Genomic DNA, 19,055 nt, shown 5'->3' with positions numbered 1-19,055 from the left:
TTTCTAAGTAGATGGTGCTGCTATCAGCTCTTTTCTAGTAGAAAACAGGTAAAAGGCTCCTTTGCTTTCTTTTGTTCAAATTTCTAATTACAACAATAGAATTGAAAATTTTGAAAATGACTTATCTAATAGATAATTTGGTGTTAGTACAAACCTCACAAGAGCCTGGGAAGGCCCTGAAACAGCTATGAGAAGTGCTTATCATTTTTTTCTTAAACTAAAATAAATATCACATCTGATGTTCAATCAGTATCCACCGTGATTATCATCCTGTGTCCAGCCTCATCCACTGCTTTCATGACTTGATGACCAAAGACTTGAATCTTCCCTTAGCTGATGATCCCAAAGACAGACTATATAGATGAGTATTTCTCAACCTCAGCAATTTGACTTCTGTGAAACTCAATTTACTCCCAAATAATTGACACAGGATTTTAGGCTGAATCATAATTGAGTTCCCCCTTTCATCTTCTAAATTTGCTATAGTTAAACAATTCCCCCATCCATTCATGTCATTTCTAAACTATAACGCATGGGTCTTTTCAGAATAATACAATCTATCTAATAATAATCTACATAATTCTTATTTCAAATAAATAGGTAGAATAGAATGAAAAACATGGATTGCATTATCTAAAAGGGTTGATTCTTGACAAATATGCTCTATCCCATTTTTTACTTACTTGTTTACCAGGCTCTCCAATTTCACCATCATCACCTTTGGGCCCCGTGTAGCCTTTGGTGCCCTAAAGAAGAAAAGGCAACGTTTAGGAAAAGCATATAAAGAATGTGGGACTGACTCCTGCAACTAACAGTAGATAAGAGTACATAACTAAGCCTTCTTTAGAAAAGTATGTGATGTGCAGGCTTCCTTCTCTTTGACAGCCACCTGGTTTCCAATGGGCGGGGGGAGAAATCCATGCATTAGAGGGAAGAGAAGGCCGAGCTTCTGCTAGGGACTGCCTTTCCTCCCTCTCTAACACATGGATTTCTCCCTATCTCATTAGAAACCAGGCGGCTGTCAAAGAGAAGGAAGCGTACATGGGCTTCTTCCAACAGCGTCCTCCGCTCCAACAAAGGAAGTGGGTGGACAGGCAGGGTGAGAGAGAGAGCATGAGTGGCAACCGAGCGGGCAGGCGGGGGGGGAAGAGGTGGGGCAGGACAGAGGAGGGATCATACCGGTACCATACCAGCCTGCTGTAGAAGTGAAGAGGAGGATGACTTTTTCTTGCTTCTTTACAAAACAAACACCGGTTTGTCAGGAAAGAAACAAGGGGTTTTAATTTCACCTGTTCAGTAAGATAAAGAGGAGAATGATACTTACATTAACTCCACGTTCACCTCTAGTTCCAGGATCTCCCTGGAAAAGTAAAAGAAGATTGGAAAGTAAAATTGAAACAGCATAAAGAGAATTAATTCTGTTTAAACTTTTGCAGTATGAAATGAAACTTACTGGAGCACCAGGATAGCCAATGGTCCCATTTCCTGGTGAGCCATCATCTCCCTAAGAGGAAATTGCGAGATTAATAGAAGTGAGAGTTTGAACGTTTTGGCAATTAGCTATTATAACCCACATTTACGAAAAAGTGAAAAATGGATAAAAAATGGAACAGTGGATAAAATATAAAATGGAAAAAAAAGAAGAAAAAAAGTGCAAACTGAACCGACATCTTGACTAGTATGTGATTTGAAACTCAAGAGTTAAGAATCTGGAGGCCCGAGTGGTCATATTCATTCTTTCCAGTTCACAGACAATGACAATCATGGTGGGGGGCAGGTTTGGGGGGGAGAGAAAGCTTAAAATGAATGATTGGCTAAACAAATGAAATGTAGGTCCATTGGGTTCAGGTTATTTCGATTGCCAATCTGCTGGCATAACATTTTTTTCACCTTAGAAGGGCTGGTAAAAATGTGATTTTTGCACATGGCAAAGGTGGCTTGAAACTGAATTCTTGAAAATATTGGAAACAATCTCCTTGGAAAATCCATTTTTAATAAATGTTTCTGCAGTGTAGAAGGAGAACAAACATTTTTCTTTAATTGTGTCCATTAAATTCCATTCAGTAAAAATAAAAAACACCCCAACTCTACCCCCAAACAGGTTGGTTCAAGTTAAGACATTGGTTGTCTATAAACTAATGCTTAGATTATGGCAATTGATTCAAAGGCACTTGAAGTACAGGAAGCAATATACAATAATTGAATGAATGGAATGGAGAGTTGGTGGAATGATTCCCATGATTACAGCTTAGTTATATTTGTTCAATAGGAGGAAAAAGAGCAATTGCTCTACTGTTTGTTAGAATTATTCATCCCTGCTCAGAAATCGAAATCCTGATTGCATAAATAATTTCTGGCTTAAAATAAATAAAGGAACAAATATTGGTTATTGGTGTCTACTACTACCCAACCAGCCTACAGAAAAATGGCATAGGGTCTCCTGCTTGGGCAGGGGGTTGGACTAGATAATCTACATGGTCACTTCCAACTCTGTTAATCTGTAAATATGTAAAATATAGGTATTTCCCAACATAAAACCATTGTTCTTTCAAAGAAGTTTGAAGCAGGAATGATTGAGGACTTAGATAACCCTAGAACATACTATTCCAAAAGAAAGGACATGGAAGACAGTTCAGGAGTCAAATTGGAAGCACAAAAAGCTTAGTTAAGATCTGAAAATTACAGAATATTGTAGAATCTGAGGACAATAAATCAACCTTATTTAGTTACATTAAAAATAAAAGAGAAAATAATTAATATTTCAGCTGCAAGATGCCTCTGACAACAAAAAAAGACAGCAACTGCATTCTTCTTTTGGCACAATTGTGTGGTATGAGGTCTACTAAGCAATTGTGAAGAACAGAAGGGGAAGTTAAGATTGAAGTTTAATCAGAACAAGGAATAGGAATTTGGATTGTTTTAGATCTTTAATATGCTTAGCTCACTTGAAAATCATCTATTAAAAATACACAGATGCAAGATGATTCTTGGCTTTGTGTTCTTATCTGTGCTCATGAAAAATACTGAAATAGTAGTTGATTGCAGTTGGATATGAATTAGTAATGTAATAATTCTTTAAAAATACAATTTTAGGCTGCATCAAGAGAAGTATAGTTTCCAAATCACAGGAATGGATGAATTACTTTTTACTCTACATTGGCCATACCCTATTTTAAACATTGTATCTAGTGTCCAGGCAGTGCATTTTAAGACTGTGTTAGACAAACAGGAATAAATTGGAGAAGGACAATGAGGATAATCAGATGCTTAAAACTAAGCCCTCTGAATAGAGAATTAAAGAACGAAAGAAATACATTCTAGATACAATGAAGATCAAAAAATGGAGGGTTTTTATGATAAAATGACTGAATTAGATAAAATCTTAACAGGTACTGATGAAAAAGTAATTTAAAAACTTTATAGCTACCTATTAGAGGTGAAGCTACAGGAAGAACAAGTTAAAGAAACTATGTTAGCTTGGGGGGAAATTTTTGGGCATGGGATCGACTTAGAGAAATGGCAAAAACTGTGGACTCAAAACTATAAAATGACAATGTCAACTGCATATAAAGAGAATTTGTATAAGATGTTTTACAGGTGGCACTTATCCCCAACGAGAATAACAAGAATGTCTAAGAATAAATCCGAAAAATGCTGGAAATGTCATCAGACGCCGGGCTCATACTACCACGTGTGGTGGACTTGTACTGAAGCTAAAAGATATTGGACTAAAATTCACATGGCTGGAGAAAATGATACATAAACACATAGACTTAAAACCAGAACTTTTCTTATTCAGAATCATACCAGAAACATACAATAAAGACTTGAAATATTTGATTGTAAAAGTTTTAACAGCTGCTGGAATTGTATTAGCAAAAAAATTGGAAAAATGAGAACGCACCAACACAGGAGGAAACTATTCGGAAGATAATGGAATGTGCCGAAATGAGTAGACTTACATTTGAAATTAGAGAACAGGAGGATGAGCAATTTTGTAAGGTATGGGATTTGTTTTACCAATGGTTGGATAAAAAAACCTGGAAATGAAATTGTTCATTAATGTACTACCAGAAAGTTATAGTCATTGTTATAAAAGTTTTTTTTTTGCTATGAAATAGAGTGTTTGATCATATGATATATAAAGGACAATAATGTATTCAATGTATAAGAGTGGGATGATTTGAATCCTATGTATAATTGTAAGTATTGACCATGTTGTACTGAAAAGATTTTTATATATTAAATGGACTAATGATGATGTAATGAATAATTGATACATATATGAATTGAAATGTTCAATAACTACTTGGATTACCAATGGGAAACTATTTCTGAAGTTCACTATGCCACACTATAAGTATTGTATACTCTATGGATGATTAATATTAGCGGTAACTTGAACACATAATGCTCAATGATAATGATGTATTTAGTTATGTTTGATGGATAACCAGTGATCTTATTTTTAATTGTAAAAACTGATGCACAAAAGTTTGTAACCAAATGACATGCTTGACGAAATTGACACAACACATTTGTGCTTATTTGTGTTATTTTGTTTTTGTTGGTTTTTTAAAAAAAATATTTTTTAAAAAAAGAACGAAAGAAATGTTAGCCTTGCAAAGACTGTGTGAGTAGTGGGTGGGGAAACAATGCCATTCTTCAAAGACGTAGAAAAATGTCAGATGGAAGATCATTACTTATTTCTTTCATTCCAGAGCACTGAACAATCATCTGTCAGGATGCTTTAATTTGCATTTGTGCACTAAGCAGGGGATTGGAATTGCTGGGCTCAGTGCCTTCTTTCAACTCTAGAATTCTATGATAATGAGGAGAAGGTAGCTATAAGCCTATGAGGTTTGACTTGAGGTTTAAATGACTCCTTTGACCTCTAATTTTCAGGAAGCTCAACCATTTATGAATATGGCCAGGACTGTCTTCTCCGGAAGTAAACATAATTGGAACACAGCCAAATTAAAATTTAGCATTCCCAGGTATTATATCACTCACTCTATCGCCCATCAAGCCAGGGTTTCCAGTTATTCCAGGTGGTCCAACCTGTCCTTTAGGACCCTGAAAAGTAAAAAGGGAAAAAGCTACAATAATATTTAGTGTTAATTTAAACTAAATGACAATCACAATTCATTTTCAGAAGAATAGTTATACAAAATCTATACTGTAGTATCAGAGTGTAACAAAATATCACCTTATCTTTAAGATGCTGCAGACTCTTACAATTAATGTTTTGTAGATTTATGTTATATTGCCTTCCTCTTTTTAAATGAGCTATTTTGAAGGATAGTAGAAATTTTGGGAGCCAACTTTTTTATTCTTATTCATTCTTTGCAAAGTTTATCACTTGTTTTCCAGGCGTCACAATATGAACATCATATGACACCAACCAGCAATAAAATCTCTTAAATATTGTAAATTAACATCTAAAATGCCCAATGTTTCCTTGTTTTAGTTCACATCTGTATATATCCTTTAGTTGACATCTGTATGCATCTTACAACACTGTTGATCTGAGAAATGTGTATGAGAAATTCAGTGAGATACAGGATTCTCCCCAACCATAGACACTAACCTCTGGTCCAGCAGGTCCTTCATCGCCCCTAAAACCCTTAGGTCCAGGTGCACCTACTTTACCCTAGAAGAAAAATGTTAGTTTAGTGGTTTCATCCTTTGTAATACATGGCCAGAACCAACTAGTTTTGCAGAAATTACAAATCTTTGTACAAAATGATCTGAAGGGAGTTTCTTGAAGTTATTCTTCCTTCCTTCCTTCCTTCCTTCCTTCCTTCCTTCCTTCCTTCCTTCCCTACCTACCTAATTTGGGGTGGGAAGACTTAGGAAGAAGTTTGATTTAGAGGCCTCAGGTTGTTTATACTTTTTTAGTAGCAATATTCTGCTACATTATGTGTAAACTTTCCCTACAAATGTTTGCCAACAGTCTTTGATGGTAGGGATTAGCTTTGCTGGTTTTTTATTGCACTGAACATATTTTAATTGGTCAATGACTGAAATAAAATTTCTCTGGGTTTATTTGTATATTAAGGAGAAAGAGAATTTTTATATATTATTCTTTTTTGAAAATATTTTGCAAGCAAGTAAACCTTTATAATCCTTTATACAGTTTAGCTGTTGCTGTTAACTCCTATCAACATTTTAGCTTTGGAAGCCCAGAGGTAGATCACAGGCTGCCTGATTTCTCCCACATATAGGTCCATATATAGAGGCTAACAATGTGTTACATAAGTTAAGAAAGTGTGTTCTCTGATATTGCTCATATTTTATATGGGCAATTTCAATAGTTTAGATTTTTTTTAGATAATTTCTGCAAATGAGATATTACTTCATTTTGTTTTGTCAATTGATTTATCAAATGGTGAGTGTTTCTATTTACAAGCAGCATTGATTACATATTTTACCAGTCTGCATCAACAATAGGATTTGAAAAGTGTCCCTCTATCTATCATACAAAATAAATAGCTGTAACTTTTTAGACTTTTATTGGAAAAGGATGTTATTTGTAAATGTGGATTTGCTTCTAAATATTCACCCTGAACATAGATGTGTTAGGGGCTAAATCCAATTACCGGTACTCATTCCTTTTTTTTCTCTACCACTGGGTTGTTGCAATGAGAAATTTCCTTACAGTGAGAATAATTAATTAGTGGAGCGGCTTGCCTTCAGAGGTTGTGGGTGCTTCACAGGAAGTTTTTAAGAGAGACTTGGCAGGCACTTGTCTGGAGTGGTAAAGGGTTTCCTGCCTGAGCAAAGGATCGCAGTAGAAGACTTCCAAGGTCCCTTCCAATTCTGTTATTGAATTAAACATTTTTTTTTCTGGCATGGCTCTCCAGCGTAGCTGTTTGCTGAATGCTGGAGCTCTGGGGGTATCAGACCAGGAATAAAACTTTACAAAACAATAAGTTCAGATCCAACCTCCTTGCCTTTGGTAAAGGAACATCATTCAGATTACCTGAAGCGGCTGTGGAACTGAGCTTTTACCAGGTCCAGTACAAACACTGTGCAAATGCTAGGAGTTATATACATGTGCGTATACATATATTTGGCAGATGAGATTTCAAAACTTTAATTGCATTTTAAAAAGGAGAATACATTAGCATGGGCTTCAAAGATACTTGCATCAAGTATAGATGCAAGTCTGAACCATATGTAGGTAGTCCTCTACTTAAGAACACAATTGAGCCCAAAATTTCTGCTATTAAGCAAGACATTTATTAAGTGAATTTTATCCCATTTTACAACCTTTCTGGTCCCAGTTTTAAGTGAATCACTGCAGTTGTTAAGTTAGTAACATGGTTAAGTGAATCTGACTTCCATATTGACTTTGCTTGTCAGAAGGTCACAAAAGGTGAACGCATGAGCCCAGGACACTGCATAAATATGAGTCAGTTGTCAAGAATCTGAATTTTGGTCATGTGACCATGGGGATGCTGCAACGTTTGTAAGTATGTACAACACTTAAAAGTTTGTAAAACGGTCATAAGTCACTTTTCAGTCCAGTTATAACTTTGAACAGTCACTAAGCGAACTGTTGAAAATTGAGGACTGTCTCTACTTGCAAAGCAAAGGGGATGCAGAAGCCTGATCTTTCAATATTTTAGAAATGGAGGTTACCCATGAACTTTTCAGAATATTTTATGGGAAAAGTTAAAGTTTCCCCATAGAAAGAATAGCGTTAGGATGAGTAAGACTTATTTCTTTATTTAAAGCACATTTTCATCCTTGTCAGTTAGAACAAACTACAAAGAATAATCACCAGGGAAACTGTACAATTTAAATTTTAGTTCTATGCAACTGTACTGTCTAGGGCATGCAGTATTATCAGTTAATTTGTCAGACTTTAGCTTTCTCTTGATCCAAGAAAAACCCTGTACTGGCTTAAGAACCAAAATAAATAGCTTTAAAAACTTCCTATTCCCCCTCGTTATAGCCCTTTCTTATTTATTTTTCCTAAAAAAGGTATCAATTTTCATTCTTCTACTGATGCCAATTTATTTGACAGTTTGGTTTTTTTTGAAATTTCATTTACTTGAATCCTGAGTTCTAAAATGTTATTGATGGCCATTTTGAATCCTCCTTAGAACAAATAATCGTGGTCTCCTTTTTTCTCTTTTTAAGAAGTCTGTTGCTTTAAGTGTCTTGAGGAACTCTTGCTTGGTCATCTTGATGCAACATGTTCAATTTTATATAGAAAAACACAGATGGCTCGTATAGCAGGGAAGGTTCTAAATGGGATTTATGTCAGCTTTTATACTAGCTGCTGTTTTCAATTTGCCATTTTGGTGCAAAACATCTGCATTTCATTTTAACAATACGTGTTGTTTTACAACTACAAACTGGACTAATAGAACAGAGCAAAGGCCTCACTTTGGAGCATTAAGGGATGGAAATGTTCTGGATCTGTTGAAGAACAATTTTCCTCTATAGCTGGGATATACAGGCCAGTAGAAATATTATGCAGAGAAAATAAGTGGAAAATATGAAAGCAAAAGGAACAATAAATAGTATCTACTGCAACCTATATATATGGTCTTATATTAGAAAATAAGTTGTCTTATTCTTAGGAATGTTATTGATGTTAATGATACAAGGATACCAGATCCCCACATTATGAGCCGGAATCTACTCCTTTTTGGCTGTCCTAATTGCTTATAGGGCTCTTTGCACTACTCCCATCAACACTAATTACACTGATCCTTGCTGCGAAAAAAATATTTCGATATTCAAATTAATACAGAACCATGGCCTCGTCTAATGTTTTCTTCCTTCCCACTCATTGGTTTACATTCTCCCTCTGCTCAAGTGAGCGACCAAGGAGGCAGAAGAATTGAGAGCATCTTACTGGCTCTCCTGGTGGTCCAAAAAGTCCCTCACGGCCTTGTTCTCCTGGTGGACCTGGCTCACCCTAAAAAAAAGAGGAAAATAAATGAAGCAATATTTGCACAATAGAATAAGTAGAAAAGCAGAAGAGACAATATAACATCTGCAGAGTTGAATCATATGTGTTCTATACGTATACTAAATATACTAAATTATACCATATTTTGCTTATAATCGACACAGGAAAACAATATCAAGCAAACACTATCAAAGGCCCCAATAATCTTAAAATCCATGGATTATCTACTCTGTTAATCTGTTAAATCTGTTAAAAAGCTCATTGAAAGAAAAATCATATCTTGCCCAGAATCCGCCAGGGATTGGAGTTTTGGCATAATTATACTGTATGTAGGATCCATTGCATCATATTGTCAGAAAGCCAACTATTTCCATTGTTCTTGCCAATTTGCTTGTAGAATAAAGAGTACTGAGAAGTTAATGCCTCAAATGGGACTAAGGCAAAGCAACTATGGGAGTGGCCAGAAGAAAAGACTTGTTCACATATACCCTCTTTTGCCTCATGAGTTGATGAAATATCGATGGCCTGGCAGGAATGCCCAAAGGCTACATAGAACTGAAACTGACTGCTGGGTTGTGGCACTTCTAGCATTTCTGTCTGCTTGGTCCCCTCTCGGTGGCTTGAGTTCTTGTCATCCTCTGTCAGGGACACTACTCACTCTTTGAGGCTTGACTACATCATGGCAAATGAACAGCACTGACTCAAAGAAACAGTAGTGAGCAATATCCTTGTGTTGCAAATATTATCACTGGGCAACAATTTCTTTCTGGAGAATGCCAAAATATTCTGTACTCATGGGACAGTAGCACAACAGAAGAGCAAGAAGCCAAAACAGTGAGATGTCTAACACAGCAGCATACCAAGGGGTATTACACATTACCCAATCTTAATTAAAAGGTCTTGGGAAACACAGGGAGTCTATGGGATGCTAGACTGTGAGAACATTAGTGAAAGGAGCAGTGGAGAGGGGGCAACAGGAGAGACTGCTGCTTGTCCTCCCATTTTCTGAGAAGTAGAAATATAAGAGTAATCAGAGCCAGATTGAGGGACTTCTGGAGAAAAATGTTTTATTCGTTTGAAAAATAAATATAGTAGGGAGGGATATACCACAATCTCTTATGTGGCAGCACTCCTTCTTCCTCTGTGCCAAAACTTTACATAAACAGAATACTTGGTTCATGTGAAGAATTAGGATATGTCTCTGCTTTATGAATTTGGAATGAGGTAGATCAAGAATCCCATTTTTGAAAATGCCTGCTGAACTCACAGCTTAAGATTTGGACTTGAACTGAGCAAAGAACAATTCTAACAGGGACTTTTTCTATAGTATAATAATGCAAATTATATAATAATGATGATTAAATCTTCATTATTTTATCATCTGAGTTTGAAAGATATACTGTCTTCCCAGAATGTCAGCATGTTTGTTTCTTTTTTTTCTCTCTCACGTTTTGGGCATGTTTGTTTTATTGTAGATACAAAACCCACATTTTAATTATTTGTTAGACTTTCCCTATTGACAGTAGCATGTTTTTAACTGAAAGCCAGCAGCAATCGGCAGCTAGAATATCAACGTAAGCCTGGTTTCAAGTTCTCATTAACTCATGAATATTATATTACCATGTTTTATGGATAATGACATTTTTTGTTTGACTGAATTTCCAGGATTATTCTCTAGAGAAAACAGGAAGGAAGTGGTTGAGCATTCCACCATGGATAAAAGGGTAGAATATGCTGTAACTAGGTCTAATGAGTAATTTGAACTATATCCCTACTTAGATTGGATATTTTGTTAATAGAAGCTCCAACCTTTTTTTCTTGTAGCAACGTTCACACAAAGAAATGACAATTTTTGATACAATGATGCAAAACTGCCAAGGTTTATTTGCAAAATATTTGTCTCTGTTTTGATTTCTCCTAAAGCATGCTTCCTATAAGACAAGAACTTCCTTTTCCTTTGTTTCCACCATAAGGACAGAAAACTCAGTTGCAGAATTTTGATCAACACGTTACTTCCTCCATAATCCTTATTTGGTCTTTGGAACCACAAATACCTACCCTTTAGGCCTGCTGCATTTGAGCTGAAGAACTCCAGAAAATCACTAGATGGCAACAAAATCAGAAGATCACTAGATTTTAGACAGCTTAAGCTGTAGACAGCTTAAGCTTGCAATAAATCTTTATACCCATTTGAATTTTCTGGATTCCCTCATGCTTGACACTAGATATGTCTAGCCTAATAAAGAGAAGGATTAGGAGTGACATGATAACTGTCTTCCAATACCTGATAGTCACAGAGAAAAGGGAGTCAACTTGTTCTCCAAAGCACTTGAGGATAGAAGAAGAAACAATGGGTGGAAGCTTGTTAAAGAGAGATCAATCTGGAACTAAAGAAATTTTTTCTGATAGAAAGAACAATTAATAAATGGAACAGCTTGCTATCAGAGTTGTGAGTGTTCCATCACTGGAGGTTTTCAGAAAGAGCAACTTGGGCTGGTTTACAAACTAATCTGATCCACAATTTTAAAATGATAATTCTCTTCTGAAGCATATTTTTGAATTTTCTGAACAAATTTCTGCCTAAACAAAGCAAAATGTGTTCAGAATGTTATTTTATGAAAAGTGATTTTTAGTCTTCTGAGATAAAATATATAAATGTCCTTGTTACCCATGAATAGACCCATGAGAGGGAAGCTGAAATTCAATACATTATTTTGGTATAATCCTCAAACTCACGAACCCTGCAGCACTAACTTTTCTCAATATATCAGAGCATTTAAAAAAAATCTTCCTTCCCTGTTACCCAATTGGCCTTGGTCAACTGAATTCTTCTAGCTGCCCAATTTTACAGATGCATTTTTTGTTTGAGACAGTAGATTTTTCCCTACTCTCCCAACTTTCTCATGAAAACAGGCATTGTTTTCCTTTCCTGATCAACTAGCTCAACAGAGGGAGATCCAACCTGGAAATAAGAAATTGCTTGACAGTGAGAACAATTAATCAATGGAACAGCTTGCTACCCCCCCCCCCCGAGTTGTGGTGCTCTATGAATGGACGTTTTCAAAAATAGATTGGACAACCATTTGTCTGGGGTGGTATAAAGCCTCTTGCTTTGGGCAGAGAGTTGGACTAGAAGATCTACAAGGTCCCTTCCAATTCTATGATTTTATTCTGTTACGTTCTGCTCCTCTCCTCTCCTCATTCTATTCTATGCCTTTCTTAATTTATAAACTCAGCCCATTCTACATTGAGTCATGTGTATCCTCCAAGTTTCAGCTACAAGAAATTCACCACAAAAAAAAGTTTTAGCAGAACCAGTTAAGAGTACAGAATGTCTTTTCCCACATGTTGAGACATTATTAGAAGTATTTAAAACTCTTAAACTTGACCATTTCTCTAAAAAGATCATGAGGCCTTCATGGCTTGAGTTTTCACTTAAAACAGTAAAGTCTTTCTTCTTCTTCTAAACTATTTGTGGATATTGCAAATGAAAATTTACCTTTTCTCCTTTTGACCCACGAGTCCCAGGGACACCTCGTAAGCCTTCAGATCCAGGGCTACCCTGTATGCAAAAGGATGATGATGATTTTATATACTAGATTCAATAACAAGCCTGCTGAAAGTGTGGCAGAGATCTTTTAAACATATTTCTCTTCACGAAGAAGCTAAAGGGGAATTTTGAATTAGAACTTGTTCTGAGAATCCAGTTAGGAAGGATTCTGAAGGCTTGCTAAGAACTGAAGGAATTCCTAAACATTTTTGTAGGTTTCACAGTGTTTACAGTTGAGAAAAGCTCTTTGCTGATTGTATCCCAGCCCATATGAATATTAGAAAAACAGCTTTGAATAAATCCATTGAATTTCAGTTCCAGAAGCTGAATGAAGACCATTTTCTTGGTTCCCAATTTTGCTACCAATTACAGAAAACATCGTTGAAAAGAGTAACCTTACCTTTGGTCCAGGGCCACCATCAGAGCCAGGACTTCCCTACAAGAGAAAGAAGAGACAGCGAAATGAATTGTCATGTACTTAAACTTGCTCCTTCAGGCCCATAAAATTTTTAAACATGTACCTCATCTCCCCATTCTCCTTTTTCTCCTTTGGCTCCCACCTCTCCAGGCAGACCCTAAAAGATATGAAAAAGTAAATATTTTTACCATGAGCTTTTGAGTATTCATACAGCAGCTGTGAATCACATAGTGATCTAAACTTAAATGGATAGAGATGTCAGAGCAATGTTATTATTGCCCTTCAAAATCAAAATCAACTAACTTGCCTTTCATAGAAAAATGACTTTATATAAAGATTGTCTGCCAATTTAAAAACAACTCTGACTTTCTCTGATCTCATGACATCAACTGCATTGAGGGGCTGAGATGATTCAGTTTTGGCTTGGCTTTGGTATAGCTGCAACAAAACCAACATTTTAATTCATAATATTCTAAAATATGGTAACTCTTTAGAGCTAGCTGGCAAGTCATTTTCCCATCAGAAAGATCTCTTAACTTATTCCCAAATGCTGGCACCTGAGCTTGGGTTCCCCTAAAAGGTCTTTGAAGGGAAATAATGTCTTAGAAGCTTCCAAGTCTTCATATTTTTTAATGCAACTAAATAAAGGCAATGTGAATTGAGGACATGGACTGGGGTGTATGGAATAGCAATTTATTTTACTCAACTATGACATGGGATATCCTGCAGCTGGATGAGAGCAGTAAATTTTTTTGCTCCTTATCATCAGTATACTAAAATTGGGTGATGATCATATGACAATGTGAAACTTTCTGATGGTTTGGGGAACAAAAGAAGTGGAAATATAGAAGAGGCCAAAGTGTTTAAAAATCATGATTATTTCATATACCACTTCTATGATGAAGGAATGTTATTCTTAGCTTATTCCTGCTTAGAGATTACAGTTGCAGTTGCAAAGCAAAACATCACATGACTGACAGAAACGTCTGTTTTGGTTGTTAAGCAAATCATTGAAGTTATTAAATGACTTGCATTTTCATATCTGCACTCTCCATTAATTGTGCTTGTTAAAAGCAGGTTGTGAAGCGTGCAAATTATGATCATGTGACTGTGGGATAATACAACTGTTGTCAATGCATACTGGTTGAAAAGCACCCAAATGGCAATCATGTGACCATGGGACACTGTGATAATCCTAAATATAAGGTTTGGTAGCAAAGCTATTTTTTCCAATTCAACTTCAAACAATTGCTAAATGAAGAAGTCAATAAGTGAGGAGTATCTGTACAGTTGTTTATAAAGAACATTTACCCTCTCCATCTAGGTAGCATGGAATACATGTACAAGAGTACAGATGTGTAAAATTCAGGAAAAATCCAAGAGGAGCTGCAGTATCTAGTCAATTTCATGTTTTGTGTCTGATCAACTAACCAGTATTCCTAATCTGGAAAATTACCTACAGTCAATTTTGAAATCAGGAAAGCTCAATTGAGGTTAGGGTTAGTCTCCACCTGGTAAAGTGAGGGAGGGGTGAAAAATCAGTGATACCCGTCTGTCTCTTCCTTTGCCAGCTTATCTTCTGGCTGTTTACCATCTTCTAATGCAGTGCTTTTCCCCCTTAGTTCCCCTTTTCATTACCCAAAGCTGCTTATCAGAAAGTCCTTTTACCACTTATCAGAAATTCCTTATTTAAATGTCCCTGCGGTCATTTGGGGCAATTTACTTAGAATAGGGAAGTTTAGGAAAGCCCAGCTCTAATGGATCCACTAGCAAGTTATGGGGAACCTTCACTCAGTCCTGTTATATATTTCCCTGAATAAATACCCAATTCTGCTGACTTCCTTTATCAAACAGTACGCAAACAAACAAAAATAAAACAGGCCAAATTAATCGACTTAGAGTAATATCTAGATCAGTGTTTCTCAACCTTGGCAACTTGAAGATGTCCGGACTTCAACTTCCAGAATTCTCCAGCCAGCAAATGCTGGCTGGGGAATTCTGGGAGTTGAAGTCCGGACATCTTCAAGTTGCCAAGGTTGAGAAACACTGATCTAGAGTAAAAGATCCACCCAGTGCTTATAGCTGGCTCATCAGAAAGACGTGGCACGACATAACCGCGGTAGACTAAAGCGCGCCGACAACACCGCGGTGCTAAAACCGCGATGTCAAAAGCGCGCCCACAACAGCGCGCCGACAGAAGCGTGATTTAACTTAAGGTAAGGTTTAGGGTTAGGTTTTGGGTTAGGTTTAGGGTTAGGTTTAGGGTAGTTTTAGGGTAGGTTTAGGGTTAGGTTTAGGGTTATTTTTAGGGTTATGTTACAGCGCGCTTCTGTCAGTGCGCTGTTGTCGCACGGTTTTGACGGTGCGGTTTTGTCACCGCGCTTTAGTCACACGCGCTTTAGTCTACCGCGGTTTTGTGGTGGAACCCAGAAAGAGTGTGAATGTGCTGGCTATTGCCTCTTTTCCCCTAACCTGGTGGTGTTATGTTGCGGGAGGGAGCAGCCGAACATGGATCTATGATCCATGTTTGGCTGTCCCTGTCTGAGATGTGAGAAAGGGAAGTGGGGAGAAACAGGGTATATAGTCAGGGACTCTCCTCCAGGCAGTTAACAGCAGTGATAAAAGGGGGAGGCCAAGCAATGCTGTAAATTCACAATTACAACTATACCTTGTTGCCAGGACGTCCGTCTTTTCCTTGTGGGCCTGGACCTCCTTTGGGCCCAGGCTCTCCCTTGAAGTAAAGAACACAGAGACACATGTAAGTTTATGGAGAAAAACAGGAATCCCATTCCAACATCCTAAATGACATGACATACAAGTGGGGGTTTGTCTTTGATCACCCTTTCCCTGGTGAAGAGAATCATTTGTTGTCAAAATAGAGAAATCTAGAGTTTATCATCGTGATAGGACCATGCATGCCAGCCTAAATGAGAAACATAAAAGCAGAATTTCCAATTCTTTCAAAAACAGACCACTTTTTATATTTAAGAATCCTATTATGGGTGTGTGTGTGTGTTCGTGCGCCATATGTACTGTGTGTGGGTGTGTATGTATGTATGTACGTGTATGTATGTATGTATGTATGTATGTATGTATGTATGTATGTATATGTATGTATATATAATTATAAGTAATATAAATGTTGAACATTACAACATTGAAAAAACAATGTTGCTAAGATCAACATCCTAACCTAATATTACTTATTGAGAGTTAGTACATTACTGATTTGGCTTACCCTCACTTCAACTTACTACTACAATAACTTACTACAATTGGTTCCTTGGACTGTTTGGATTTGCATGTATGAAAATGTTTTGTAAAATGAATGTAATGCCATATTTAACTACTTTACTAGTATTTACTAAATATTAGATAAATTTATCATGGTATTTATATGCTGACATCACAAAAGTGTATTATCCAAGTCATAATGAGAAAACAATGAATTATGGCTAACCTTTATCCCTTTGGGTCCATAAGAACCAGCATCCCCTTTTTGTCCAGGAGGTCCTTGTAAGCCCTAGAATCAAGCAGTTATCAATTAACTAATGCCAATGTGTTATATGTTTTGGTATATTACAATAATCTCAATCAGGCTGGGCTGAATTTCTCCATACTGTTTTCCACCTATTTCTAATCTGTATTTTATCTTTCAGATTCTGCACTTCGTAACTACCTATATTTACAGATTTGGTTCCACCACTGCACCCTGAGATTGCCTGAGATTGTTAGCAACCGGAATGGATAGATGTGAAATCTCTTGCACTGACATACATCAAATCCAGGAGATCCTTTGCATCCTGATAGTCCATGATATCCTTGTTCACCCTGTGAAGAAATTTTTTTTACATGATTATTATGAATCATTGGAAATTATTTTCTTTTCTCACTAGAAGATAGCAACAGCACTTAGATTTATACAGTATATCCACTTCACAGTGCTTCACAGTCCTCTCTAAGCAGTTTAGAGAGTCAGCATATTGCCCACAACAATCTGGGTCCTCATTTTATCGACCTTGGGATGATGGAAGGCTGAGTCAACTTGAGCCTCTCAGAATCAAACTCCTGGAGTGAGCAATGAGTTAGCCTGCAGTATTGCATTCTAATCGCTTTCTTCAATCACTTCTTTACAGTCAATGCTTTATTCAATTGCAACCCTTTAATGCTGATTTTCTTTTAAGGCATAAGGAGAAACTACCTTCTGCACACAAATATCAACCATACCTTCTGGCCATCAGCGCCATCTATGCCATGCTTGCCTTTCTCTCCCTGTAACAGAAAAAAAGTCAGGTATATAACACATCATTCAATTCACATTCAAAAAGATAATGGCATCATCCCCCAAACAAAACTTAAAGACCCACCTTGCCTCCTTTTGCACCTCTTGAGCCCTGTAGATGAAAGAAGATGATTTATAATGATGTACAAGTGCTTACTGGAGCTATATGGAAAAGGGCAGGGGAAGTGGATGCTTTTAGTCCTCTTCTTAGAGCCTACTATGTAATTTAAGGTGTTATATGATCTTCCAGATAATCACTGAGCACTGATGTTTATATCAGTAAAATACAGTGGCTGCATCATGCCCTAATACAATATCCTGAAGAAACTGTATGTCCTTTTGAACTGAACAGAATTAGCCTTTTCATTTAAAAAAAGCATATATACAATTTTGCAAAATATCTTAAATCTTATCTGAACCATTCCCTGTCCTTGCTCTGATTGTTTAACTTTCTAGTGGTCACAGAATTACTGTCCCCATGATAGTAGGATAAATAATCTTAACTACAATAGCTCTTGGAGCAATACCCGAAGAGTTTCCTGGATACATGGAAATTGTGAACTCATCAGTCCTGAATATTGTGACTTAGCAAAAACCGCCTTACTCAGAACTGCCTACATACTCAGACCTTACCTTAAAAGCTCTTAGGTCCTTGGTTAGAACATGAACTGTTAAGTTTTTACCAGTCCCAGACTATGAATTGAACTGAAGATTAAATCAATAACAACAACAGTAAATTGAAGATTAACACCACCACCACCACCACTACTACTACTACTAGAGAAACGGCTAGAAAAATAACAAAATATTGATTTTCAAATTGAACTTGAGTGACTATGGAGGAAGAAATCAATGGTTGCACCAACAGTAATAGGAGTCCTTGGAGCAATACCCAAAGGGCTGCCTAGATACATTGAAAATTTGAACTTAGACCTGAATATTCTGACTTTGCAAAAAACCACCTTACTCAGAACTGCCTATATACTCAGATGCTACCTTAACAGCTCTTAGGTCCTTGGTTAGGACTTGAACTGTTAAGTTTTTACCAGTCCCAGATTGCGAATTGAAGATTAACCATAGTAATAGTTTTTAAATATTTTTTTATTATTTAGATGGGTGGCCATATAAATTTGATAAACAAATAAATAAACGTGCAAAATAGAATCCAAGATTTGCCCAACAGTTCTAGTGGGAATCTCAGATCCAAACAATTCCAAGTAGAACCAAATTAATTTAAATTTCTTATGTCCTTTTCTCCTTCTGGAAAATAGACATTTAGAAGCAATTTTAACATATTTGCATTTCAAACTGATTATAGGACATGCTTATTTTAATTTGATCCAAAGAAATGAGATCTCAGGAAGAAGGAAGGCTTTAATTAAATACTACAGGAAATTTCCTGAAGTGCTACATAGCAGGCAGGCCGATAGGCAACTATTAGAGTGCTACAGTAGATTCCCTAAAGGGAGTTAGCAGCAGAAGTGCGTGTGTGTGTGTATGTGTGTGTGTGTATAAATGGTTTTTTTTAAAAGGTATTTGCAGTTACAAACCAGATTCATGGTATATATTAAATCAGAATGCTGTTGTTTTTGGCTTGATGTGTAAATCCACTCAATTGTGATTTATTTATGTGGTTTAAAATGATATGAGATGAGACCCTAGAGTATATAGACTTCGCAGTTTCAATCACAAGCCAGCTTTCTTCCCCATCCCCTATTTGGTTTATAGCATACATCTAGATGAAGGCTAATTATTGGGATATTTTGAGTGGTCCTAAAAATGGCATACTCTAACACTGAATTTTGGACTCCCCCCCCCAATAGTTCAACACAGATTCATTTGCTTTAATCAACGGTTAATCAACACAGCTCAC

At 36.6% G+C, this 19,055-nt stretch overlaps 1 protein-coding gene across 1 annotated transcript in view; it reads right to left on the bottom strand.

Moving 5' to 3' along the window:
• The window catches only part of LOC148045588 (collagen alpha-1(VI) chain-like), a 46,190-nt gene that overhangs the window by 15,250 nt on the left and 11,885 nt on the right, over positions 1-19,055 (bottom strand). The window contains exons 12-25 of the mRNA XM_087717040.1: positions 17,268-17,294; positions 17,128-17,172; positions 16,678-16,731; positions 16,361-16,423; positions 15,569-15,631; positions 13,004-13,057; positions 12,883-12,918; positions 12,432-12,494; positions 8,876-8,938; positions 5,591-5,653; positions 5,014-5,076; positions 1,454-1,504; positions 1,325-1,360; positions 684-746 (exon numbers count right to left, since the gene is read on the bottom strand). Coding sequence (XP_087573166.1) covers positions 684-746; positions 1,325-1,360; positions 1,454-1,504; positions 5,014-5,076; positions 5,591-5,653; positions 8,876-8,938; positions 12,432-12,494; positions 12,883-12,918; positions 13,004-13,057; positions 15,569-15,631; positions 16,361-16,423; positions 16,678-16,731; positions 17,128-17,172; positions 17,268-17,294 — 744 coding nt within the window. The remainder of the gene's footprint in view (positions 1-683; positions 747-1,324; positions 1,361-1,453; positions 1,505-5,013; positions 5,077-5,590; positions 5,654-8,875; positions 8,939-12,431; positions 12,495-12,882; positions 12,919-13,003; positions 13,058-15,568; positions 15,632-16,360; positions 16,424-16,677; positions 16,732-17,127; positions 17,173-17,267; positions 17,295-19,055) is intronic.

Source organism: Thamnophis sirtalis, unplaced genomic scaffold (assembly GCF_051295495.1).
Source record: "Thamnophis sirtalis isolate CommonGarterSnake01/CBP01778 unplaced genomic scaffold, rThaSir2_p1.2 scaffold_5, whole genome shotgun sequence".
NCBI lineage: Eukaryota > Metazoa > Chordata > Lepidosauria > Squamata > Natricidae > Thamnophis > Thamnophis sirtalis.
The sequence above is the reverse complement of the archived record's forward strand: the minus strand, read 5'-3'. Positions and strand labels throughout refer to the sequence as shown.